This window comes from Ammodytes marinus, assembly GCF_949987685.1.
Source record: "Ammodytes marinus genome assembly, chromosome: 17".
In the NCBI taxonomy this organism is placed as follows: Eukaryota; Metazoa; Chordata; class Actinopteri; order Uranoscopiformes; family Ammodytidae; genus Ammodytes; species Ammodytes marinus.
The window spans coordinates 14622085-14649901 of record NC_137221.1 but is presented as its reverse complement, the minus strand read 5'-3'; the positions used below and the strand labels follow the sequence as shown (position 1 = coordinate 14649901).

The 27817-nt window shown below is 42.4% G+C and overlaps 4 protein-coding genes across 7 annotated transcripts; 1 reads left to right on the top strand and 3 right to left on the bottom strand.

Annotated features, from left to right (window-relative positions):
• Nucleotides 1-3483: 3483 nt before the first annotated feature.
• On the bottom strand, nt 3484-9884 carry nkain1 (sodium/potassium transporting ATPase interacting 1; the record flags this gene model as incomplete). Of its 4 annotated transcripts, none has more annotated exons than XM_080045468.1 (8): nt 9782-9884; nt 9057-9468; nt 8089-8226; nt 7915-7995; nt 7460-7657; nt 7256-7316; nt 5929-6010; nt 3484-4943 (listed from the first exon to the last, which is right to left on the bottom strand). In XM_080045468.1, the coding sequence occupies exons 2-8, from the start codon at nt 9108-9110 to the stop codon at nt 4934-4936; spliced, it is 624 nt and encodes a 207-aa protein (XP_079901594.1). In that variant the 5' UTR covers nt 9111-9468; nt 9782-9884. The 4 variants fall into 4 exon arrangements, with proteins under 4 accessions (XP_079901594.1, XP_079901595.1, XP_079901596.1 ...); XM_080045469.1 differs by having other exon boundaries at nt 9788-9839; XM_080045470.1 differs by lacking the exon at nt 9782-9884 and adding an exon at nt 9668-9736.
• Nucleotides 9885-11641: 1757 nt separating this feature from the next.
• On the bottom strand, nt 11642-17902 carry snrnp40 (small nuclear ribonucleoprotein 40 (U5)). The gene is made up of 10 exons (XM_080044829.1): nt 17694-17902; nt 16496-16625; nt 16303-16396; nt 15285-15450; nt 15013-15135; nt 14183-14303; nt 14007-14089; nt 13488-13549; nt 12246-12349; nt 11642-11947 (listed from the first exon to the last, which is right to left on the bottom strand). The coding sequence occupies exons 1-10, from the start codon at nt 17802-17804 to the stop codon at nt 11898-11900; spliced, it is 1044 nt and encodes a 347-aa protein (XP_079900955.1). The 5' UTR covers nt 17805-17902; the 3' UTR covers nt 11642-11897.
• A 127-nt stretch (nt 17903-18029) lies between these two features.
• Nucleotides 18030-22190, top strand: zcchc17 (zinc finger, CCHC domain containing 17). Its single transcript, XM_080045084.1, has 7 exons — nt 18030-18059; nt 18811-18989; nt 20096-20196; nt 20287-20378; nt 20481-20581; nt 20714-20862; nt 21229-22190. Exons 2-7 carry the CDS (start codon nt 18851-18853, stop codon nt 21397-21399), a joined length of 753 nt encoding a protein of 250 aa, XP_079901210.1. The 5' UTR covers nt 18030-18059; nt 18811-18850; the 3' UTR covers nt 21400-22190.
• A 1278-nt stretch (nt 22191-23468) lies between these two features.
• Nucleotides 23469-27066, bottom strand: fabp3 (fatty acid binding protein 3, muscle and heart). The gene is made up of 4 exons (XM_080046043.1): nt 26908-27066; nt 24899-25071; nt 24048-24149; nt 23469-23960 (listed from the first exon to the last, which is right to left on the bottom strand). The coding sequence occupies exons 1-4, from the start codon at nt 26975-26977 to the stop codon at nt 23907-23909; spliced, it is 399 nt and encodes a 132-aa protein (XP_079902169.1). The 5' UTR covers nt 26978-27066; the 3' UTR covers nt 23469-23906.
• Nucleotides 27067-27817: the final 751 nt, after the last annotated feature.

The window sequence follows — 27817 nt, the reverse complement described above, 5'->3', positions numbered from 1 at the left end:
TATCACAGGGGCGGCCTTAACGATCTGGGGGCCCGTTTCAAGTCCTAGTGTGGGGCCTCCCCCTTTTTTTTTTTTTATAAATAATGCGAAAATTGAAAAGATTGTGGAATCCAGTTGGTTCTTCGACGGATTATGAGATAATAGGCCCCTGGACCAAGACTTTCAAAGGGCCCCCCCACTCCTACCTATCCAGTCAGTTACACTGACTTTTCCGCACAGATACATACAATTATTGGCAAAAAACATATTAAAGAGGACCTATGATGCTTTTTGACTTTTATGACCTATAAACGTTGTTATGATGATTCATAGTCATGCTTAACCATACTAAATTATCAAATAATGACTTACATGCATTTCGACGTATTCCCTGCTGACCGTCTGGGGTGTCTGTGCAGAGCACTAAACACTATTCTAGCCAGTCGAGAAGTCACGTCTTCAAAGCGGTCTACCCTTTCATAATTCGTGACGTCGCATAAAAATTCGTGACGTGACCACGCGGATGTTTCCATGTATGGTAATGCTGTCACTTCCCTGTTCGCGTCTGCCTCGCGCCCTTATAGGTCCATGCTCGCGCTTCCCGCCACTGAAAGTGTTCCGGAAGGAAGGTAACCAATCACAACGGAGTGGGGTTTGCAAGAGGGGGGGAGGGTAGCGGAGATGGCCGATGCACAGGCGGAGGGAGCGGAGATTGCCGAAGCACACACACTCAAGTGTTGACAGGAAGTGCTGGATCGCCAAAATAAGAGAAAGAGCTTCCCGAAAATCAACATAGTTTTTTGTGATGTGATTCGTGTCAGGTTGCTCTATAGCAGTGTAAAACAAGAAATTAAGACCAGAAAAGTAGTATAATAGGTCCTCTTTAAGAAAGTCAGTGTTTCCCAGATGATTTTGGGACACTGTGGGAGGGACCCTGGTCCTTGTTGGGGGGTCAGGGGGCATTGTAGCCTGGTGCTACCAGACCATCGTACTTCATTTCATTTGTACAGAAGGTCTGGCAGTGCTGTAATTGGCAAACGTTCACTCATGGAGGCGGGTGTCTGTTAAAGTTTAAAACTATTGGATCTGCCCAGTGCCACTCTGGATTAGCCAACCAATCGCATAACGTTTGGTCGTCACGTGTGTCATGAGCCGGCTTCTGGCAACTGAATCTGGAGCGCGACTTCGACGTCATCGTTCTCAGCCACTCGCTCTGTTCGCTGTTTGGACCGGCTGTCGAATCTCCGGCAAAACTGGGAAATGGGCTGTACACCCAGACTGACTACTGAAGGGAAAATAAAATTTGGCCGGAAGTAGGCGGGCGGGCGGAGCCAGGCTAGAGGCATTGCACACTAGAAGAAAATGTGTACTGTTTTAAAGTAAAATGCATCAATCTGATGCACATAGAGAGGAAAATGTAGAGGCTAAATCAAATCTTGAGCTGCAGAAGGAACATTATTTTTCTGATTTTTCTTAAGCAGGCAGCATCCTTTACTCTGCAACTGCAAAAACAGTAGATTGGTCTGCAGACCCATGTTATATGATGGAGAGACCCATTTCAACAGATAAAGGGTGGATAGCTACTTTTTATGAACTGTATAGAATTTACACATAGAAAGTTTATTCCTGTATGTGTGGAGGCCTTGGAGGCCCCTCATGTAGCCCCTAAGACAGAGCTAATAATGCTGTTGCTTTACAATTGCTTTTGTATTTCTCCCCTACTAGTTGAGGGGCCCATGATGATTTATTTCCTTATATTTAGGCTATTCCTTTTTGGAACCTTTTATTGACATGAGTGACTGAGCTCTTTTTTTTTTTTTTTTTTTTTTTTTAACCTTTATTTATACAGGTAAATCCCATTGAGACTGAAGACTCTTTTGCAAGGGAGACCTGTTTTCCTTTCCCACGTTACCATTCACACACCGATAGCAGGCTAACTATCGACATTCACGCGAGGCAAGGTGGGTGAAGTGTCTTGCCCAAGGACACAACAACCATGACACAGGTGGCAGGGCGGGGATCGAACCTCCAACCCTTTGATCATCAGCCGACCCGCTATATAAGACATTTGACTATAAGACATGTAAAGTTATCAGTACCTTAGCTTAGGGCCCCCTTGAGCCCTTGTGCCCCTGGGCCTGGTAGTATGCACAAGCATTATTTATTTAAAAAATAATAATAATACAAAATTCAACTGAAACGGGTGTTACTGCATTATCATTTTGGTTGTGACATTTACAGTAAATCTGACTGAGCAGAGGTCTGTATGTGTGTGTGCGTGTATGAGGAAGGGATGGGGGGATGTTCATGTGTACCCGTGTGTACGATGTGGCTCTTTGCAGTAACACAGTAAAAAATGTGGCTCTTAGTCTCTGACTGGTTGGCCACCCCTGTATTATGGTAATGTTAGGCTACATGTTTCTGTAGGTCTACAGTACAATGTAGGCCTACCGGGGTTTTTACGGTAACGGGCTGCTTTGCAGCCATGGCAACATGCTGCTCCACACCACACTGTCAGTCGGTGTGTGGCCGCTGGTCGATCGGGTTCACCTCCTGACCGGAATGTATGTGTATAGTGAGACAAAAATATCCTTTTGACTTTTTTGTACAACAGGTCCATGAACTGAAGTCTGTCCCATACCGGCGCGTGCATGACGTAATGCAAATGGCAGCCCTTTATGAAAATGTAGCCTATGGTGATGATGATGATATGATAGCCTATGGAAATGTTTAGGAACGCCTGCTCAGTAGTCATTCAATAGCCTGAAGCATGCCTTACAGTCTTATAGCCTACTCAGCCTATTTACATAAAAGTTGAGACAAGATCAAATAAAAAGAAGCTATTTTTGTAGCCTATCCAATTGTAATGTTTCAAATAGCCATTCAGTCATAAATATGTCCTACTTCCACATGCAAATACGTTTAGTCATTTACAGTCAAGAATGCTTATTTTCTCTTGTGATTTGTTGCAATTTTCTTTGCTAGTAGGGGGAAAAATGCTAAAAACTAGGCCTAATTATAGCGAAATGTATAACTACTGTGTCAAACCCTTAATAAAATATTAGCCTAATACACTGAGATTTTTTTTTTACATGGGTAATAACAATTAATATGCACACTATGAACTACAGCATTGTATTGCTATTTTGTCATATCGGATGATCAGTTAGCTTAAATCTTCATTGCAGAATATCAATTTCTAACCATTAAAATTAAAAGTGTCACACTGCAGGCATGAAATATCACAGTGCTTATTTTATGTCATTATGTCTTTGCATTAAGTGCATCAAATACTCACTCTACAATATCAGCCCACAAGAGTGCATTATTTGTTTAATCCTCTAAACTACTCTGGCGAAAATGTAATTATGTGCCCAAAAATCCAGATGTGAATATAATGTAATCAGAGATAGGAATGAAAGTACTCATTTCATTAAACCTTCAGTCACGGGAAACAAAAATGCGTACATAGAAAGCGACAGTAGTCATGTTTTCATGTAGAAAGTGTATTTTTTTATTATTTCAAACATCACCTTACACCCAATAAGGTCTTCACCTCATGCCTGTCTCTCTCCTTCGCGCCTTCTGTCTAAAATTACATCTACAAAAACTACTCAGAGCATTGTCAACGTGCATGTTCGCGTTATATCTTCCTGGTAGGTCGCCTTCATCGCTGAACTCCCGCGGAGTTCAGATAAATTAAGTTAGTGAGAGAGACGTTAGGGAGAATTAGCTGCGGATGGGGTTAGTAGAGGGCAGCACGAGGATATCCAAAAAGAGAGAACCGGAGAGACAGGTATGAAGGGAAAAACTTATGTTGTGTCCCCCCACTCACTCAGCCCTACCCACCCCCTAATGCAACCCCACTTTTTCTAAATTAAACCAACAAAACCATCATTGGCTGGTTATTTACATGCACATAATACCCCCCACCCCACTCTTCCCCCATATAGACACTAATGCCTGATCCCAAAGCCATCTGCATCCTTAATCAACAGCATTAAATGTAAAGTAGGCTGACTTTATTTTCCTGAAAATAAAATACCCTGGAAATGGACATTTGAAAGTTTTTTTTTTGCAGTAACCCTGAAGTTTAAAGGATAATTCTGGCGATATTTGATATATTTTTCTTATAGTCGACAAATCACATATAAAGACCAGTGATAAAATGTACAAAATATTGCCAGCCTGATCCTTTAAGCACAGCGCCCTTTCCGCTCCACCAGCTCCGGTTTGCTACCTCTGCAGGCCGAGGGGCTGTAGTGCGAAAGGTTTAAGCGTCAAGGGCGGGTTTAAGTGGCACAGGCGGAAGGAAAGATGGCTTTGGGAGAGGGAAACATAAGACTGCTCTAATTTGACATCACCACACTCTAAAACGACAACAGGTACGAACCGTGCCTCTTTTTATTATGTGACCCCACCCATGTCTCCACCACACGCACGCACGCACGCGCACGCTCGAGCACCCAACAAAATAAAAAAACAGAGTGGTAAGAGTCCAGGGTGCAACCACAAAACACCAGCGAAGTCCTGTGGTGTCACACAGTCACACAGTCACAGTCACACACACACACACCTGTGGGAGTGTTGAGAGCTGGCAGTTAAGTGAAGTGTGTCATCGGTGATTCGACAGAGGTTTCCCCAGCTCTTCTTCTCTGTATCCCTCCTCCTACTCATACTCCTCCTCCATCCTCTCATCCACCGCTCGGCTTTGCTGGTTCTTCCCTGAGCTCTGTACATTCTTTTCAGGGCCGCATTTTATCTTTCTCAGACACAAGCACACATGCACACACGCACAGACGTCACTCTCTCTCTCTCTCTCTTCCTCCGGGTAGGGGTAAGTCCATTCCTCAGGTAAACTGTGACACACGGAGTTAGTATAATCAAGGCGTCCGCCGCTTTCCATCCACAATGACACCACCAAGGTTCGGCCTGAAGGGGGAGCTACCAACCGTTATCCAGCCCTGAGATTCATAGGGGTCAAGATAAAGGGAAATTCACACGGTAAGACATCAATGTTACATTATACTGCACTCCACCAATGTTTCACATTAAGTTTACTTGTCATTAAGTTTACTTGTCATGTTTATTGCTAGCAACAGTTTTATAATATTGCTTTAAAAGTTTGTTCTCTGCATGTCACTCCCCTCTCTGCCCCATTTCACCTCTGTCTCTCTGCACTATCAATAAAGCTTAAAAATGCCCAAAAGATATCTTCAAAAAAAAGTTTGTAAAAAATAACCTTGATGATTGGGGATGTCTCAGCTGGGGGGATGTGAGATTTTGACTTTTTAAAAAGAAAAACGATCACAAACCGCATATAGAAACATTAGCCTTTACTTCCCTTCTGGCAAGACGCCATATTTTACTTATGTGGAAATCCCTTAATCCTCTATCAATTCAAATCTGGCTCAAAGATTTATGTTCTTTTTAAAATTAGAAAACATTTAATTAACAGTGAAAGGCTGTGGTAATAAAATTAACATAATGGGATTCTTTTATAACTTATTTCAATTCTTTATCGACCCTGGCCCAGGACTAACCGGGGTGTGAAAGCTTGTTGCGAAAGCTTGTTGCGTTTTTTGTGATGTATTTTGATTTTATTTTAGCTCAGAAACACCTGTTCCTTGTGTGTGTGTGTGTGTTTGTTGTTCCCCCCCAAAAAACTATCACAACCCTGAGTTGTGGAATTTTCAAGAAGTGGGTATTTTAATAGACAGGGAGGGTGTCAATAAATATGCTGTTGAGGTGCATGTTGGGAAATGTAAGATGCAGTGTTCCTGGAGCAGGAACCAAACCAGGGGCTTAAAGGCAGGACATCTCTGACTTTGTTATTTTCTGCAAGACCCCAAACTTTTTTAAATATCATGGGAGTAACCCCTTGGAAGACAAATGTTCAAGGTTACATTCTAAAAACGAAGTTGAACAGAAGGATATTTTGTAACTCACGTGTAGAGAGGCTGCAGTTGCAGATGGGAGGACTTCTGAGGAGGCTGGTAGCCGTACGAGTCGAATCCACCAATGAAATCAACTTCAAAGAGGAGAGAGAGGGAGACAGAAGGGATGACATCACTCCACTTTCCATTACATCTCAACAAAAAAAATCTACCAACGGGCTGTATTTCATGATCAGATTCTGTTTTGACTAGGTAATCTATTAAGGCATCAGATGGTATCATAATGCTTTTTGTATACCTTTATTACACACGTAAAACTCTCTGTGACATCCAAATCTGGAGAGATACATCATCTTTCCTGCACCTGTGACACTGATACATAATTCTAATCTTTCTAGATAAATTCAAAGGAACAAAGTTATGTGGTGCCAGCCGAAAAAGAAACTACGTCCTAATTGTCTGTGGAAATAGAGACCCCAATTAAGGAATCGGTTTTCTCCGGAGGCAAGAAACTATGTAAAATTATGTTGTACTGCTACAATTAAATGTATTCGTCATTGCCCCCACAATGATTTGCTTAATTTTACAAAACTCCACCTGTGCACGTAATCTTTGAAATTAATCAACCAAGCTGAAATCTGGGATGTTATTTGCATACTGGCATCAGATGTAAAAATTGTCCATTACAGATAAACAGTATTTGAGTGCATTTATAAGCTTTTTTGCCCACAGTTCTTATTAAACATATAGTTTAAGGAAAGCTTAAACAAAACCATTTTGTTTTTTAGTTATGGATTTACGACATACATCGGATTGTTGAAAAGCATCAATTATATACAAAAAATAAAGTATTGGCCCCAAAACATATATTATTATTAATGCATTAAAAAAATTGTAGCTGGAAAAAAAAGTAATTGTTGTCGTAACACAGGATATGCACATTATCATTAGATTCCTTTTACAGGAAATCAAGCCTATGATGTCATAGTCTAACTTCAGGGCTTAAATTCCTCCGTTGAATGAGAGTGACACACTAACAAGAGGCACGAGGGGAGAAGAACCATTGAGACACACAGATAGCACACCCAAACCTCAACGATGAAATAAGCCCTAGCCAGCGGATGGACTGATACTATGACGGTGGGAATATTCCGGCGGTTTCTCTTATACTCCACGCAGATGGATCACCCAGAGGGAATCCTCTGCAGCGATACTGCTCAGCATGACTCAGTCAGCGAGGAAAACGATCGGCACTCACATCCAAAAGCCACGGATCGCTTACACAAAAGCTCTCTCGACGGCATGACACAAGTAATCTGCTAAACGAGGCGCTGGAAGAGGATCAACAAGCTTTTAGGAGAAGACAAAAAAGCACTCACAGCTGTCCTCGTCATCCTGGAAGACTTTGCTCACGTAGCAGGCGTACACAAATCCAAAGAGCTGTCACGGAAGAGATGGTCAGAAATTAGAGTCAGGTGACTGTCAGTGTGAAGGCTGAGTCACTGCTGGCTTACCAAACTTAAAACATAGAGTATCATTATTTGTGTGTGTGCGTGTGTGTGTGTGTGTGTCAAGATACGTACCGCCAAAAGAATCTGAATGGCCGAACTCAACACCTCTATGTACTGGTAGTCAAGGAGACACCCGGAGACGGTGATGACATGGTGGTCGTCAGGGGCCATGTGAGAGTCTAGAACTGGCGTTACCAGACAACCAGGGCCGTGCTCCATCCACCACGAGCGATGAAGTGATGTGTTGAACGTCATGAGAAAGTCCCTGTCCTGAACACACACACACACACACACATACACAAACACACACAACTACTGATCACTCTGTCTCTGCTTAAACATTACTCGAAGAAGCAAATCCTCAGACTTGGGAAACTTGAAACGTAGAATATTTAAAATGTTTGGCATGCACTATTTAAACCAGTACCCCAGCAAGGGGTCACTGGGTAAGTTTCGCCATGCCATGTCATTGAAAATGGTAAGAAAGCGAAGAAGAAAAAACATAATTATGCTATACACAAACTTACCTGAGACAGGTGTCCAACCTCCAGATAGAAGCAGATAATGAAGGAGTTCCAGCCCACCCAAAGGACCAGCCATACTGCATACTGCCAAACAGACACAAGGATCAATCTCTGTATGAAAGGAATTCATGCTGCAATTATTAAAGGTAAACAGTAGCTGGCGAGGGATATACTCACAAAGATGAGGTATCTGAAGCGAAACTGCACGGTGCCGAACATGCCCAAGATGACAGCCATAATGTGCAGGAAGTTGGCCAGGATGGGGGCCCACTGGTAGCCCAGGAAATCAAACACCTGCCTCTGGAGGGCCGCCACCTAGGGGAAAGGGGGAGGTCAAATATATACACATCTGTATACATACATACAGACACACACAACTGAGGAGATATACGTTAATAATAACACAACACATACAAGTAATCAAGGTTTCACACATACAAAATACACACACACACAGTGACAGGAACACATATGCACAGGTCTGCCGCAGTTGTTTCCATGGTAACTGCCTAGAGCACCAGCCAGTGACTGTAAAAGAGGAGCAACCCCCCCAAAAGCTCCCCCAAACTAATGAGAATCTATGGGCTGAATCCCCCTGCCACACAACAACTCATCGGGCCTACAAACAATAGCCCGGACACTGCTGCTGCTGTCCATGCACTATGCTCACCAGCCACACAGCTCTGATTCTGTCTCGCATTACACACTTATTACATTTTAGAGGGATAGTCCTAAGCTATTTGTAGGCACAAGGAAGAGCTAACTTTAACTCCAGAGCGAGTGGAGACCAGATGGTGAACAGGGCCTCCTTGTCTCTCATGTGCCTCCCATTCACATGTTTTTTTTTTTTTTGGTTTTGCCAAAATGAGCAGCCCACTCTACAGTCATGCATACCACCCTGACACCAAAGAACCCCCCCTGCCCTGCTCTCCCTCTGCTTCAAAGACACACACGCCCTCCTTCCCCTCTAATGTGGCATGGCACCCCCAGCAGCTGCAGCTCAAAGCTTTTCCAGTGTGACTGTAGGACTGGACAAAAATGTCTGATTACAATGTGCATGTTTGTTGCGCGCTGCTCTAATTATACATGTATGGTGAGTGATTGGAGTGGCACACAGACACACAGACTAGCCTAAACACACTCACCAACTGCAGGGAACATATCACCAGCAGCGTGCATCTTCCGTCGCACTTCCCCATCTTGGAGGGCTCAGGACGCGGCTTGGGGCCGCGGAGGCTCCGGGGGAATGACGGGTCCCCGGTCAGATCCAGATTGCCTGGCCGTCTCGACTCACACCATTCCCGGCTGAATAGACCTTCCCAAGGCCGCCTCCTCCTACTGTAACGCTGGTCTGGCGCTTCCACTCACAATGAGTGCCCCATCTTGGCCGCTGGTTTTTGTCGGTAAATACCAATCGCGGGTGATTTCAGGAAGGAGGAGAGGAGAAATAGGAGGAGGAGGAGAAGGAGATGAGGAGGAGGAGGGGGGCGTCCACTTCACGCCGGCCTGCTGCGGTCCGACCACCACCACCGACAAACCGAATCACCTCGGCCACACCTTCCGGAGAAGGGACACACAAAGACACAAAGAGAGACGGAAAGCTGTCATAATCAGCCCCAGGCCATAGACAGAAATGAGCATCATATGATGCCGAATCACACGGGGGATGGGGAGGTGGGTCGACCCAACAGCGTTACTACGGCTAACGTTGGGCTGCAGTCCGCCACGGACACAAAGCAGCCCGGCTGTGACTCACAGTTTTCTAGGAACGAAAGAGTCTTCGTCAACCCACACCGCGTGCCCCCACCCCAGTCGTCCCCGATTCTTCTCTCCTGTTAAAGGAGTCAAGTTAACGGGCAGATCTGCTCACCAGTACCGGGGTCTGGGACTCCTTCCCTCCGTCTCGCAGCGTCTTTTGTCAACAATCGGTGCCGGGGCGGGCGCAGGAGGAGCCGGGGGGAGAGAGAGACAGAGGGTGGGGGGGGGGAGTAGAGGGAGAGAGACGAAGGGGGGTGGGGGCTCAGTCACCGCGACCCCCTCGAGGAGGAGCTGCATGAATTCTGCAGCCCCGCGTGCGTGCGCGCGGCCGAACAGCAGCCCCGCGAGGTGAAGAAGAAGCACAAAAGAAACGGGGCTCGCCGTGGTGTTGGTGGAGGAGGAGGCAGTTCAGACAGCCGAAAATAATAAAGTCTGTAATCGCCTCTTCCACCACCATAAGAGCGCGGACACCACGCCGAGGAGAGAGCACTGACCCGCGGTCTCGCTGCTCGTGTCCCCGCCCGGCCTGCGGACAAGATTATCCGCTTTTCACCATTCAGCTGTGCGCCAGGGCAACAATGTGAGCATCAGAAGTTACGGCAACTATCACCGATGAATAAGGGACATAATGACCGCCTAGGTGGTTATATGGCGCCATATGACAATCAATGACAAATAAATGTTTTACCCGTAGGCCTATCCATATAGACAGTATGATGTAGGCTAGGTGATCCAGTTTGCCACAATTAATCTGACATGCACTTTACAGGCCTACATATGATATGAGTCATGACCATGGACATATAAAGAGAGGTCATGACCCTCAAAATAAATAGTGACTAGGACTACACAGGGAAAGTATAGGCTACACCTTTAACTATGCTCTGCTGCTCCTGTGCATTGGAGTGATGAACATGTAACTGCTATACATGCACATTACTGTTTTGACCATGTATTTAGGCTATTTAATTTTATTCAATTCCAAATATAATTTTTATTGTGGTTCATCTCACTTGGAATTGCCAGTTTAAAATGCTCTTCACACAACTGGCAACCTGCCACAGATCAAAACTCACAAAAGCATGTTGTTAAATATACATTATTAAAGTCCCTTTAACTGTACACAAACATCGAAACAGATCTCTGTAATTTGGACAGCTTTGAGCCAGGACATCTTTTGCATTGTATTTGAAGAGAAGAAAATGACAATAGGCTAAATTGTATAAAATAAAATGTAACAGATGAAAGTGACCAATAATCTAAGCCCTACTTAGCCAAGTAAACCCATGTTCACTGAGCAATAAGACTGGAAGGAATTACACACTTGAATATTTACAGCATGTCTGTAACTACTCTGTCTAGTGCTAATTAAACTGACCTAATTTGTTTATCACCACAGGCTAATCTAGAGTTTGGAAAAAGCTGGAGAGATGGAAAAACACAACAATAAAACTCTGAAAGAAATATATATATATATACACCTTCAGAAAAACCAACTACATTTTCAAATCTGATGGTTTTCGTTCGTGACAATGATCTCACCCATTTTTGGTGTCATATGATCCTTTCAGTTCATCTTTTTACTGTCACACGAGAACATTCGTTCTTGGATCAATGACTGATAAATAGCAAGGAAAACATAATTAAACAAGTACACAGTATTCCCATAACAAATAGGGTCAGGAAAGATCTGGACTTCCTGCCCACATTTGAAACATTACACTCCCACAGAAAATAAATACTGGGTGTCCTTTCATTTTGACTCAGTGTTCATATCAAGGAGCAATCTCTTGTCATTACCGATGCGTTAATCTGTAACAAGTTACTCTATAAACTGAATCTTTGATTGACCTCCAACAAAATAATAAGGTGGATGAATTCTATGAAACAACTTTTACTCTTACAACATCAACAGTTTTCTTGAGGAAAAAGAATCGCAATGACAAAAGAACGTAACAAACTTTCTTTTTTTGTGAAGTTTAATAAAAAGAAAGAATTCGGAATTTAAAAAAACAAGTCAGTGTGGATGCTGTTGTTACCAGGCATCATAAACTTCAAACACACATTCTGAGGTTGTTCTGTGACGAGCTGAAGCACAGGAAATTACAGAGACTTCTAACCCAATGTCGAACAACACCCATCCACTTCCAAAGTAGGACCCTCGCTAGAAGGACACACACAGACATGCACGCACACACAGAGGTTTATCATACACACACACACACACACTACTGAATTTCTCCCATGTAGAGCCGTTTATCACTGGCGCAAGACAGCACTGTGTAGAGGGACAAAAAGAAAAAGATGATTAAAACTTTTATTTTTAGTCGTAAGCATAAAATCATTGAGAAATCAAGAAATCATTGAGTTAAAATGAAATCCAACACAGATAAAACAGGCGCGTTGGGTGATGGACACGTTCTGGCAAAACCACAAGAATATGAAAACTTTATTCACTTAAAAAAATTTAATAAAAGAATGGAGTAACCAATCCCTCAAGTCTTCAAATATCTCTTATCTATTCTTTGAACACTAATAACAGTGTGTTGCGAGATCAAAGGGGCGGTCTGACTCACCAATAGGCTCCTCTGGGTGAAAGGCCACTTCGTTGACGGAGCCGGCGTGGCCCGGCAGCTTGTACAGGATCCTGCGTGATGTGGTGTCCCAGATGTACACAAATCTACAAACACAGACAAAGACATATGGATGGTGGTGTTTTTTGTTACAAAACATTTTGTGCAGTGTATTTCATTTCAAGTGACGCCCTCGCTGGTGCATCAAGAGATCGCTTTGACTAGCAGTCATACAGTGTGATCCTATGACTCTAACGGCCTCCACACACATCCTACCTCTACTGCGCGTCTTCTTCTTACTTTTTTTCACCGACCGTGTAATCAACCTAGAGCGGCCACACATCCAACCTCGGACGCATTGCAGACGGCCGTCGGAGGCACGTCTGCAGCGACGCTTCACTTTACCTCAGGAGGCTCGCCTATTTTTTTCAGGGAGACGCGCGTCTCTCTCTGCTTTAACTGATAGAGAAATACTCTGTTGACAGTCATACCAGCAGCATTCACTCTTCCCTGTTTGTTTCTTTCAAAATAAAACTCCCCTAAAAAAAAAGCAATGAGGCACTAGGACTACTGTCGAAACTCAATATTAATCATATGTTTCATAACATGAAATGAAACAACTCCATATCAATGGGAATTATCTATGAAAACTTTATGTAGAAAGACAGGGCTTTTAGGAGCAGCGCTGCAGCAGTTGAGACGTTCCATGTGTGTCCAAAAAAAAGCGAGAAGCAGCAGTAATGAAGGGGACACGCTCCAGAGGTAGACGCAGGTTGTGTGTGGAGGCCGTTAAGCCACTTGACTACTAACAATATATTTACAGTTTATGTTACATTATGTACACTCTATACATTCAATATTTGTCTTCATTTGTTTACAATTCAAACACTTGATTGTTTATAGATATTGTATGCTGTTGGCCATTGTTGCTTTTTTTATGACACACACACACACACACACACACACACACACACACACACACACACACACACACACACACACACACACACACACACACACACACACACACACACACACACACACACACACACACACACACACACACACACACACACACACACACACACACACTTTTTTTTTAAATAACAGCTCTATGCTGCATTGTAAGAAAACAGTATGTTAAAACGTGAACGACGGTATCTCATCTTTCAGCGAAAGTACATTTTTTGTTAATCACAGTAACTATTTATGTTTTTCACAAACTATACTTTTTGCTTATCTCACCTGTCGGCTGAGCCTGCAGCTATCTTGCTGCCGTCAGTAGACCAGGAACACCTCAGCAAATTCTGAAGGACAGGAGCAGATGTCAGAAACTGCATTTGCAACATGACACAACCTCTCTCTACTAACAGTTACTGTTGGAAATAAAATGAACTTCATAACAAAGGAAGGCAGAGAGTGACGGTAGAGGCAGGAGACGATGAAAGGAAATGTCATGCAACAATGGTTGACAACAGGCGTAAACATCAGCAGGAGGATTGCAGCTGTTGACCACTTATGCACAAAACTGCAAAAAGTGCTGTTTATTGCGTTACAGAAAGTGACATGTTTTGATGTTTTTAAAGGGAAAAGAGCCAACCTGAAAATCTGAACATATTTGGGACTCCAAAATTATAGTATATTCCCAAATATATAAAATCCCTCGTTTGGGGGATGCCAGCGGTGGAAAACAGTAGCACTGCTGTAAGTTCAAGTAGACTACATCTGCCCTATATTACAAACGGTCAGAGTTAATCATGTTACCTTTTCAAAGTTGTGAACGTTGCCCTGGAATATCTTGACACATCTCTCCTTCGGTGCAAATGGTCGAACATCCCAAATGCGCACTACACGGAGAAAGATTCAGCCATTGAAAATTCAGCGATGATTTTAGGAAATGCGTTTCATTTACTTTAAATATACACAGAAATGCAGCTTGCCTGTGTTGTCCATGGAGTTTGAGAGGAGGTATGACCCCTCAGAGCTCAGGCTGAGTCCAGTTACTGAGTCCCCATGGCCGTGCATATTGTAGATCAGCTTGTTCTGCCTCAGGTCCCACACCTGCACAGCACATAGAAAAAGGACATATTGTTTATAGGGGTGTATGTGAAGAGCAAAGAGACTTGAGCCGGTATGTCAGTGACAAATCTGTAGCAGAAGCCAGATGTACAAAACACCAGTGAAGATGTATCAGTGCAAATGAATTAACCTTATGAGGGGAGAGAGCACCTTCACACAACATTGACAATGAGCTAAATATTGTATTTGCATCTTATTTCCATATCCATTTTTCATTACTTCTATTATCCTCACAGTGGTATTTTGCATGATATATGTGCCAATTAATTAAAGGGTGGTATACATTTAATTAAGTGTGGATGGGTAATAAGGGTAAAAGTAGCAGTTTTTTTCTTTGGAAAATATAGTTAGAATTTGATTAAATTGTGGTATGGGTTGTATGTGGTAGCAACTAGTTCCAGAAACAAAGCATCATCTGTGCTATGTGCTCAGAATTAAGGACATCTCAGCTTATCACATGTAAAAGCTTTGTACTTCGTCCCACTCTTGATTCAAAGAAATGATCAGTGTCAATCAATTGTTAATCGTGAAATGGATTTTTCGTTGAAGTACCCTGCCTCATTTTGACAACATTATCAACATTTGCATGTCTTTTCAGCTCATTTGAGTTTCTTCGATCTGACCATGATAGAAACAGTTTTGAAGGAAAATGTAAAGGACTGCGTTGTCTGTATATGCTGGAGCCCCGTACCTTGATGTCATTGTCAATGCCTCCTGACAGGATCTGGTCACTGGTGTCATTGAAGGTTGCAGCCAGCACCTGGTAGGTGTTCTGGAAAGTGTGGATCGCCCCTTTCTTACGAATGTCCCACAGCTATCGTGTTGACAAACACATAAAGAAAGATAAACAAGAAGATGATCAGACCAATAAATCCTAAATCTAGGATTCAAAAGTTCCAGTAAATAAATATCATCTAATATTGTCACAGATAAATGAAAGCTAATTGGCAGCTGATTCCTCACCTTGACAGTCCCGTCATCACTGCCGGTGCAGACAAGCTGGGGCCCTCTGCGGGCTGGGTAGCAGGTGTTAACGAAGGAGGTGTGGCCCTTCAGGCGCTTGATCCTCTCACCCGTTTCACTGTCCCACACGCCTACAGTCTTGTCTGTGCTCGCTGAAAACAGCATGCTGAAATACGCAGAGAGAAACACTGTTTTCTGTAGGCCTGGATTAACCCATGAATTAAGAAAATGGAGCTTGACACGTCTCTTGCCAATTATCTCAGCCAGCTAGTAAGCTGTAAATGGTTAAAGGGTTTTGCTCTGCCTCAAATACTGAAATTGGAATAAATAGTCACGCCTGCTTGGTTGTTTGGTCAGCTGGAGATGAACAGCTGACAATGTTACAGACTTTTAAACTAAAGTTTTAAGACTTAAAAAACCCCTGCCAAAATCCAATATTAGCAGCTACTTTATCTGTGTTTTATTCTTCAAACGGTCATTTAAAACTTTTTAAGGATTGTGTGTTAGTAATCATTTAGTAGTTGCATGTGCATTAAACATTGATTACATTATAATGCCAAAAATGCCTTTAGTTGGAATATCATTTTACACAGAAGTTTTCAGATTACCACCTGAATAATATACATTTTGTTTTGTTTTTTATGCTTTATTGATAGTGTAGAAACAGAGGTGAAATGGAGCAGAGAGGGGAGTGACATGCAGAGAACGACCGCAGGCTGGAATCGAACCCGGGTCTGCTGCTGGGCCCAGGCCCGGGGGGGGGGGGGCGACCTTAGCCCTACCAACTGAGCTAAGGTCGCCCCTTGAATAATATACTGTTTTGAAAAACTCACACAGACTAAATATGTAAACGATTTAACTAAACATCAGATTGTTACCCTATTTTTCTTTATGTTTGTTCACTCAGTCACAACTTTAGGTGTATGCTATTTATTTTTGTGAATACAGCCTATTATTTTGACCATTTGTCCATCATAGTACACGTATGACTTTTTACTCCCACAAAGATCGTACATACCTGCCATCTGTGTTATAGTGCAGCTCCATCACTGCTCCACTATGGCCCTTCAGAGTGGCATAATTGTCACAATCTCCATACACGTTCCACATCACTGCAGCAAAGAAACACAGAATGCGATGAGTTATTTGAAATTGTGAACAGCATTAGCATTATTGTCTTGTTTTCACTTGTTTAATTCTTAATCTCTTACATATGAGCCTGTCAAATCCAGAGGAGGCCAGCGTGGCTCCATTGGGGTGAAACTTGCAGCAGTAGACCTCGCCCTCGTGGCCAGACATCAGCATAATGGGAGCCTGCAGGCTGGAGCTGCGTGGGGGACCCTATGGGAGACACATCACCGGTCAAATATAGTGGCTGATATTTATTATGTTGAACAATGAAAAGAAGAACCTCTTTCAGCTTTATATATTGGCAGCCCAATATGTATTTATCCATGGTGCATAAGAATCAGCAAGAGTTTCAACAAAAAAAGTAACAAGAAATTACAGTAGCAAAATGCCAAGGACAAGTTTAAGGTCATTTAAGAAAAGTGTCTTCTTTATATAGTTAGATGTCCAGTATGGATTTTAGATTTGTTTAGCTCCTAAATATTGATAGTGGTTAAAAAGAAGTAAGTTGTCCAGTTGATATTTCTCATAGTGGATGGGATGCATGATAACAAGAAATCTGTTTATTTTGTTTTGAGCGCACATGCACCTAAATATCTGTGAGTTGCACATAGATATTTTCACTGGTCACACTAAATAAAATAAAAAGTTGGCGATTAAAAGGTTATAGTCTCGAGCCCTATGTCCATTTTCAATAATTGCAGAAATCAGACATGGAACTTAACGTGAAGAGTCATGTCAAAGCTGAAACTCGTCATCCAAAATCACCATTACATTTATTCAAATACTCTATAAAACAGTATCAACCAATATAAGTTATCTCCAAAAACGGAGGATGTATTGAGGGGCTGCTTGAGAGACTACATTAGTTTTAGCTAGATATGCCTTACAAAGTGGTAGAGTAAGTTAAAGGAGGACCTTCTTACAACATAATTAGTGTGTCAGTTTCACATATTGTAAAGTTTTAGATCAAGTTGTTGTTCATCAAAATACATTATTGAGGCAAAATATGACTAGTTTAGTATAATCTCTACAAAAATCCCGGTAGGGATGATACCATGATATCACTACGTTTCCCAGTCCTAACTGAGCCTGGCAGTATAACTGTGAGTACGTCCCGCCGAGTCAAAGTAATGTTTCCCCCTGCTTATGTTTAGCTGGAAACCTGGCTGGTCCCATTCATTCCCGATAAACTATTTCCAGTCTCTAACAAAGTGCTATTACCACTTTTAAAATCCCCAGTGTAAACAGACAGTATAGTGTTGTCGTTACTCTCCCTACCATGGCCACGAGCTGCTGAGACTGAGCCGCCGCCACCAGCTCCGTCCGCGGCCGCTTAACCACGAGGGGAACTACCGCCATGTCCGCAACTCTCTTCTTCGGTTCAATCATCCTGAGTTAGTTAGCAAGAAACAAAAGAAGTGCTTAAAAGGAAGCCTAAATATTACAAATATTGAATGGACGTCTCTAATGGAGGCACGTCGAGCGAAGTAGCACCAACGAAGAAAAGAGCTGAAGAATTTCCGGTGGCTTTGAGCTGTGTGATTGGTCGAGGCTGTCACCGGCTACTCTGATTGGCTGCTTGTTGCTTGTTGGTAAACTCATGTGAACCGGATGTGAAACGCAACCGCTCTGCGTACATGCAAGGTAATAATACAATGTTTTATATGTGTTATCCTGAATAAGCGCTATATTTTGCATTGAATATCCCTTAAAAGATGGAGGTTTATACATTGCGCATGGGACAGTTTTCATGTATAGGCTATGCTTTGTATGTCTGTTAAACCTGTTATTCGAAAATGCTATAATCTTCCCAGCTCATGTTAGCCTGAATGCTATCATTCAAAACTGCATTGTTACAGATGTAAAGTACTGCAGCTATTTATTCAATCCAAGGGCTTCTGCACACATCTGTACAATTCATGGGACTCGGGAGTCGGGAACCACCTTTATTTGTATCCTTACAGCAGCATCTGAAAATACACATTCAAAGATTGTGGGTTTAAAAGTGATTATAACGCAGTCATAGTTTGAAATAAAAATGTGATTGTGTGAAATGTTTTTAACGGTAAACTAATTCTTCATATTCAAGTTCCTTTAAAGTATGCAGGAGTTCTCTATTTTAATCCTTTTTCAAACAATCTCAGACATATATAAATATATTTCATTCATCACGAAGGGAAATTGTTTACATACATACATAACAAAAACAAATAATTTTTTACAATTATTTGATTATTTTGCTGTTCTTTGTGTTTTCTGTATCCTCCTGTATCGACACATGATTTCTGGATTCATCTACAGGATTTCTTATGGACAAAAATACTTGAAAAGGAACATTCTATTTGTATGATACTGCAAATAAATAATGAAATGTGTTTTATTATCAATCATCTAGATTCACCCATTGGTTCTTGAGGTCCACCTCCACTGCGACAATGTCAGACAGTGATGGCCCACCGATAGAGCCTGCTGGACTAGAAGGTCTGCCACCCATGTACAGTATTGCTAAGGGAGAGGTGGTTTCTGTGCAGACCTACGGAGCCTTTGTCAGACTGCCAGGATACAAGAAGGAAGGTTGGTTTAAAATAAAAATCAAGCTCATTTATCTGTTTAGAGTTTGATTGCAAAAATTTGCAGATATTTAGATCGGAGGGTCATAGATACAAAATTATAATGATAATAATTATTATTTTGTGTCTGTTCATGTTACTTTACATCTAAGTCATGTACAGTAACATGAACAATTATAAGAAAACATAAAACACAGAAACATGCTGTGGCAGAAAGATGCTATGTCGACACTTGTGTCCACTGCCAGGTAAAATCACTGTGTCAGAGATGGGACTTTGGCCAGAGCCTAAAGCAATGTGGAGCCTCCCTAGTCTAGTGCACAGCGTCTACGTCAGTCTAATACAGTGCTGTATCAGCCAGAGTGAAGAGACGACGAGGCACCAAAGCTACATGATGCTGCTAGAGTAGGATTTCAACATTTCCACAGAAAACATTCTCTAATTGCCAGAGGAGGCTGGATGATATGTTTATTTATTTATTTAATGGGAACTAAGGTAGCCAGCATCCTGCAGTTGATGATGTCAAGGATAACATATTACAGTAAAGGCCCATGTTTTGAATATGTTGACATATTAATTTTTCATTATGACTGAATATGGGTGTAAAATAATCCAATATAATAAGCATGAAGAGTAAAAAAAATATAGGAGGGGTAGGGCAGGGTTGGGAAGAGACTAGACGTTTCTTCTTGGATAATGATAGGTTGAGGGGCTCAGTTAGCTTTAATCAGCACGTTAAGCTAAAAAAAAACAGCTTTACTCATTTTAACCACTAGAGGGCGATCTAAGCAAAGTTTATTGGGAACATCACCCAAAACCATGGTGTTAAAATCCTGAGAATTTATGTATACATTTTAAGTTTAATTGAAAAATGTGCAATTTTGCAATTGAATATCTTATTGTTTATACATGATCTCTGGTTTGAATTGGGAGTCAGTAAATGGAGTTCAGAATGGTTGTAATCTGATAAAATATCCAAAAACAGATTGTTTCCTGGTGCCGCCGGTGATCTTGTATATATCAGAATTTTCTTCATCAGTTTCTTTCTGCTCTGCATCTTATTAATTTTTGTTCATATGGATAACTATACTTTTTCACTTACACACACAGGGCTGGTACATGTGAGCGAGATGTCTGCAACACGGGTTGAGAATGCCTCGGAGATTGTCGATATGGGAGAACAGGTGTGGATTAAAGTCATAGGGAGAGAGGTAACAACACACACACACACACACACACACACACAATGCCATGTCAGTAAAGTGAGTAGGATGACATCGTATCCCTCCCCTGTCTATCAGATTCGGGGTGAGAAGGTGAAGTTGTCCTTCTCCATGAAAGCTGTCAATCAGGGAACAGGGCGGGACTTGGACCCAAACAATGTTAATGCAGAGTAAGTTTGCTTATAGTTTTACTTTGTCATCTGCGTGTTTATGTGTCTGTGCATGAGTGCACTAACAAGTGTGTGTTATTGCTGTCTTTTGTGTGATCGTAGGCAGGATTCACGGAGACGCAAGCAGTTTAGGGATCACACAGGAAACAGGATCACACTGGAGGCTGTTCTAAATACTACATGCTCAAAGTGCGGCTGCAAGGGTACGACAGCAACTTTAACAAAACATCAGTCGTATCCTAAAAGAAAGAGACTACTTACTGGGAAATTAGCATGAAATCACATTTAATTGTGTTTTGCTGCAGTTTTGAATGAACATTTACTCTTCTTTTTAGGTCACTTTACAAAGGACTGTTTCTCTTCTCCGGGCTTGCAGTACGCACTTCTGCCTGAAGAGGACAATGAAGAGCCAAGGCAGCCGCAGCAGCAGACCTCTGCAGTTGCGCCAGAGCAAGGCTCAGACAAAAAGAAGAAAAAAAAGAAGGTGAATCTATGTCAGTTATTTTATTTTTATTTTTTTTCTCCACCTTTATCTTTTTGTCTCTTGGCTGATGAGTCATCTGTTGCAACAACTCACACTTCTCTGGTATTTTTCGGTTTGACAACGCAAGTCTGTGGTTGCTCATTTTGAGAAGTACAGTGCATCTTAATGATAACTGTCAAAAGTGTTTCCTGAAAGTTTTGTGCATATGTATAATGGAGAAAAAAACTGTGTTTAGTGATTTGGTTTTGAAAGGTATTGAAAAACGCTCTTTGCTTTTCACATATTTCTTCATTGTCAAAGTTGAAGTTCCTTTTTTTTAAACGCCAAATATAACACGTTCTTCTGCTTGCATGGGTTTCCTACCAGGAGAAGAAAATGAAGAAAAAGAGGAAGAGGGAGAGGAAGGTGTCAGAGAGCGACAGCAACAGCGACAGCAGCGACTGCAAATCCAAAAGGAGGCGCAGTGACAGCACTACCGACAAAGAGGAAAGAAAGAAGAAGAAACACAAGAAGCATAAATCCCACAAACAGAGTTGATACGGCCAGCACAGCACACACCTACTTTCTCTCTCACACACACACAGCTTTCAGACAAATGCTAAAGGGGAAGACAAGAGTGACAGACCTCCAGCTGTGTATCTTTAAATAATAAAGGCTTATTTTAGAAACCCTCATCCATTTAAGTGAAGGCATGTTTTTGCTCGCTGTCTCTCCATAGCATTGGAATGGCATTAGAACCTCCCCTCAAGTTTAAACAATCCAAATAGGTTAAAAAAAGACATGCACCGTTGACACAAAATTCAGGTGACATGTCTTAAGTGTCCTATAGTAACCTCTGGCTGCCCCTCTAGTTCAGTTTACACAACATATGAAACCAGATAGGTGGAATCAGCATGGCAGCAAGTGCCCGGCCCCCTTCATATCCAGATATTGTTTACAGCTATCCGGTTTCTTTTGCTCTGGGAAATTCATTAAGCAGACATGAAAGACACTTATCCTGACTCCTTCACGGGGGGTCCCATAAGAAAAAAAAAATGTAATCCACAAAGAGAACTTGATACACACACACACCCACACACACACAGGAAGTAGTAAAGACACAAACAGGACGTGTAATGCAGCACATGTGCACGTGACAGAAACTTAATGCTGGGTTGATATCCTGAGGTTATTCTGCGCTTATTGTGTGTTGTATTTACATTACTTACGTGTGTGTGTGTGTGTGTGTGTGTGTGTGTGTATGAGAGAGCCCTTTGCCTCCAGGGAGCTACTCAGCACACACCCTCATCCTGCATGTCAACTGTTAGCTCCATTAAAGATGTTTTTATTTGTAATGTGTCTCCGGACGTCTTTGTTCTTGGACCTTGAACTCATGATGTTAAAGTAAGTCAATGGAGAGGAACACACAAACAATAGAATTTTGTTCATGTTGGCTCTGGTCCACCATGGAGGTCATGTTGAGGTAATGTTTTGGAGTAAGATAAGGTGTCTCAGGCCAGTACCGAAAGATTTACACAACATGAGTTTTGGGTTGGGTCATGTCCCACGAGGTCTGATCTGCTTTTGGGTTTTTCTTTTTGTGCTGTTTTGACCTACTTTTCCGAACTTGATCGTCTCCAGCTGCAGTAGTTGGATACGCCTCCAGTGCACGAAGCCCGCCACATTTCATTGGTCAATCTCAACACTCCTCTTCCTTTTCTCACGCTATCCTCCCTCTTGATGCAACAGCTGATGTCCTTGATGAATTAAATATTGGCAAGTGAAACTGTTTCATTATGATCCCAAGCTTGCACAACCAGAAGTGCGAGTTTGTGTTGTGCGGTTGAAACATTATTTGAATCCAAAAAAAAGAGGTCAACAAAAGGTTAAAAGTTAGACTTCCTACTTGTTCAGCTTGTATAACAATGTTTGATTTGACCTTGGGGGGAAGGGGTCCCATCCCCCCCCCCCCCCTACACAGGACATCCTTGAAACATGTTACTTCAATGAGGGAAATGTATCTAGTCAGACTTCGGACATCGTGTTGGCAGGTCATAAAACTAATGTATTGGATTACTTGTGTTTTGTTAGTCCTAAATACAACATAAGTGTATAGGGTAAGATAGTATATCACACTAATAAATATTTTTTAGCAACTGGTGTATCTTTTCATCCCGTCTTGTAACTACTTTGGTTCAGTGTAGCTTTAGAACTTTGCAGCAGAAGTGGCATTGATCACCCCGTGCCCTTTCACCCCTCCACCATGCCTCTACTTGGCACTCTCCAACACATGACATCAATCTAGGGAGCGAGTTATCCCAATTTAGACGGCAGACACATGCACTCAGATGTTCAAGTACAACTAGTACAAGCTTTAGCAAACTTTCCCCTCACCTAGCCAGGGCAAAGGCAACATTCACACAGACACAAAACAGGAGCTATAATTAACCATCCTGCCAGTCCAAATAAAACCAACTGATGGAAACTGTGTTAACACTCTTTGGATACTTAGCTTTGTACAATTGTTTTGCACAAGTGGTGTCTGTTGTCCTTAGAGTTCGGACCCATATTTAACTATTAAGTTCTACCATTTAAAAATAAATACACACACACACACACACACATGATGCAATTTCACTGTTCACCAATTTGTCAAAATTAGTGTAGACATTTTATTTTCAGGTCTCAGTAGGCAAACTTTTTTTTATATTGTAACACTTCCAGGTTTATCAAATACATTGTGCATAACACATTTTCTAAAAAAGAAAAAAATGCAGACCTGGACTTTTAGAGGGAAAAAAAAATACAACAAATAGTTGGAATTTATTCAGTGTTACATACAGTAGAAGGAACCACAGTATAAAGAGGCACAGGGAGATAGAAGGGGAGAGGTCACAGTCAGAATTAAAGTTAAATACTGAGCATACAGTAGAAATGATGAAGGGGACATTTAGGGGACTTTGGCAGGGGGCCATGCATGGGGGTTTGCTTGGCCTCGGTTCATAGGGATGCGTGGCTTTTAACTGATGCAAGGGGATGAGGGCAGGACGTTTCAGTGTTGGCTTTTACTCGCCCTTCTCATAGCGACGTGTGCACACCACATCCCCCATTGAGAGCGTCTGCAATGGAGAGAGAGAGGTAAACATTTAAAATACAAAGCTCACAGACACATATATCGATTATATGCATTTTGGGACCGCACTGACCAGTGTGAGGTTGTTGCCGCTGACTTCCCTGACCAGGCTAGTCTCTTTGCCGTCCCACTTCTGTACGTGCACCAGCTTCCCGTCCTGTAGTTGTACCAAGGACTGTAACAGATAGGGACAGAGACACAAAACAGATAGAGTTTACTAAACCCACATTTACATACAGTACAAGATCGTATTAGAATAATCTCATGAATGAATGTTTGGTCAATTTAATGCAACTAGGTACAATTTTGAGGTACTTGCTTGTGAATTTGGAATTACTTTGTTCTAAACCTAAAAAGTCTCACTTTAAAGTGTCAATTATAATGATATTTAATCATCCAACCTTCACCGGGTTAAGTCATTTTTTAATTACAGACAAGCAAAGTTATTTTTTGTGCAATTGTTTTTTCTTCAGTCCCTTGACATCATACTGAGAAGTGATTTGGCTTGTTTCCAACTAGTAAGGCTTCAGTTCAAATTGTATCTTTATTTCATCTTGAAATGGGACCAATTCACTCTCCCATAGCTGCAGGCATCTCCACTGTACTACACCGCACATCATTCCCCTCCACCCTCAGAATCAGAGCACAAAAAGGTAAGGTTGCTCGGCCTTAGCCCTTAGGCCTCAATTTATGGTTGCAAATTTTTAAACCAGTCACCCTACTGTTGACTTTCCAAACAAGAATGACAACAAACTACTGTGAGGCGCGCCACAGTTGTTTATTTAGCCACACGTCATCACCATGACAGTAATTATCACTGTCACTAAAGATACTTTTGTATGTTTGAGGGGCTTTTGCCTTTGAGTGTTGGCATTCCTCAAATGATCAGCCAGTCCATCCAACCCGACCTTTGACTTAACTCACCTTAACTTTCCTGTCATCTGCAGTGGTCTCGTCAAACTCTGCTCCCAGCTTGAAGGAGAGCTCTGTGTTCTTCAGGGTGCTCTGGGTCTTCACTGTCACCAGGTCGCCTTCCACTGAGATGAGGGTGGTGGGTTTGGTCATGACGCCCACCTTACGTGTAGCGAAGCCCACACCTGGAGGACACAAAAGACACACTCAGTATTGTAATGTGGCTGGGGTAGGCTGTTCTTGACTTGCATTACTAAACAAGATAACAGCCTAAAGCCACGCCAGCAGCACTGTTAAACTGTGAAGCCAGGAGTCAAACAAACTGATGATGCCTTAAGTCAACTGAACAGAAGGCAGAGGCATGCAAATTAAAACCGAACACAAAAGTACTCCGAGGCTGCAGGGAATATAACTAGTCTTGCAGGTATTTTGTCGTAAAGCGACATATTGGACCGATTCAAATGCAAAGTGAGGTGACGTAAGTTGCGACAAGTCATCGTGAGGGCGATATGAACACCTATATAGGCCACATTTCATGGCAATTCATCCAACAGCTGCGGGGACATTTCCCGTTTGAATCAGGACTTCATGGTGGGGCAACAGAGAAAACTCTGCGGGAGCACTGTAGTCATGAACATATTTTATGGCAGTGGATCAAGTGGTTGTCAAGTTATTTCACCGTTGATCAATGTGGTGAACCGTCCCTTGTCTTGGTTTAAAATCTTCTGAAACATTGCAGAATATTTAGATAAATCATAAAGCAATTACTTCTGTAATTAATATTGGCAGAGTGGGCAAAGTCTCTTTCAAAAAGTTTAAAGCATGTAGCCGCACAGTTGCCCTCTGGTTCTCCTTCAATGAAGACACACTAATCTCTATTTGTCTGCTGTCCAAACCTGCAGCATTGGCCTGACTGCCTGTCTGGGCATGTGTGTATGTGGTTGCAAATCATTATTTGCTTTTCTTTTAGGGTGTGTGTGTAGGATCAAATAAGCTAATTTCATTGGATCACAGCGACTCACACCCTTTTGTCCCAGAGTTGAAGTTTTCTTTTTTCCCTGCTTGCTTATCTGGTTCATCAAGAGCTAAAATAGCTACTTTCCCCACAACCAAGACTGTGTGTGGTTGTGTGTGTTTGATCAAGAGAATTTGGGTCAGAGGTTGAAGAGGTCTCTGGGTGACCCCAGAACAGCCAGGTTTGCGTTTATATGTCTTTGGAGGTCAGTGGGTCTGCCTGCCACACACACACCCACCCACCCACACCCACACACACTAAAGTCGTTCTTCACGGTTGTAAGTCAGAGCACCTGCCGTGCCCCCATCACACAAAAACACACACTAAACTATGCGTGAGAGGGACGCACATTGTCAAGCCTACTTTATCTGAGCTCTCGTCCCATTAGCTGCTTGACTGTGGGACCATCTTAATATTCAACTCCACCCACAGAATCACACAATGAAACGCTTTCAGCTAAGGTCACCCACATTCTGCACAACTGTGTGTTTGAATGCCAGTTGCTTGCCATTCAAAGTGTCTCACAGTGGGGTGGATTTTTTTTTCTCCACCACTAGAGAGAGAGGGAGGGAGAGCCCCACCCTTGTCTCCAGCACTCAGGCCATGCGGTCAACCCCAACCACTCTTCCTCCTTTCCTTTCCCTTCCCTCTGGTTCCCATCATTCCCCTAATTTATTTATTTCACTGCCCTTTTCCCAATTCCCACTCCTTTTTATTGTAAATTATTCTCCATCTTGGTTCTTCCCTTTTATACTACCGATTCAATTGTCCCCCTTACTTAACCCACTTCACCAACAGCTGCTGAAACACTTTGAGCACCCCCTAAAAAAGCTTTCATCTTGCCACCTCAGCTCCATTTTCACACACGTGCTCACATGCATTGCTATGTTACTGCATCCTCTCCTCCTGTAACACGCATGCGCGCACGCTCATACGCATGTAGCATAAGCGTGCACACAATCCTCTTTATATGTCCATGACACAATCTCACTGAAACAACACTTACCAAGCTCCTTCATGTACTCGTCGAATTTGTCGCTGTCCTTGAGGTTCCACGTGCCAACGAAAACGTCCATGTCTGCAGCGGTATCTGAACGACGAGGAGAAGCTGTGAGGGTGTGTGTGAGAGGCAGGGAGAGTGAGAAGTGAGGCGGGAGGGAGAGCTAGTCAGCACCACTGTCTGTGCTGCAATCTAACTGGCTGGATTTATACCGGCTGTTCGTGATGTCACCAGGCTGTGTTTAGGGTGCAGGGGAGGAGGGAGGGATGGGGAGAGAGGGGGGATGGAGACAAAGGGAGACGCCAGCCTTGTCTACTTGTTTTTACAAAAATGGTCATCATGCAACAACAACAAAATTGGGATTTAAAAATTCAAATTGTTTTGTCTTTGTAGTATTGTCATTATTTATATCATAGTATATGGTTGTATGTTGTATTTTCTTATATTGTGACTGGTTAAGTCTGCATTGTAACACACTCCAGCCTCCAGCAGTTGTGTAGCCTATAGGCTACTTATTAATGGGGCCGTTTACAGGGGCAGTGTTTTTAACATAATACGCAAAAGTGTGTTTATGATCTGGCCATTCGTTTACACACCAACAGTGTTTTGGGGGGCTGAAAACGAAAACAGGATTCCACAGTGAAGTCTTTGGAATCTGCAACTCCAGCGTTGCCGTGTAAATGGCAAAATGCAAAGCAACTCCCTGTGGAGACGGTGACATCAGGGCTCCACTTTCCACATGTGTACTGTATTACGTTTGTCTACAGAGTATATTTTACAAACTGCATGCTACCACATGTCAGGCCCTTTTTGCAGATCTGTGTGCATATTGATCGTTATCAAAACAATGTCATCTAAACCCAGAACATTTTTAAAACACACATGGAAAACTTTCCCGATTTTAGTGAGACCGTTG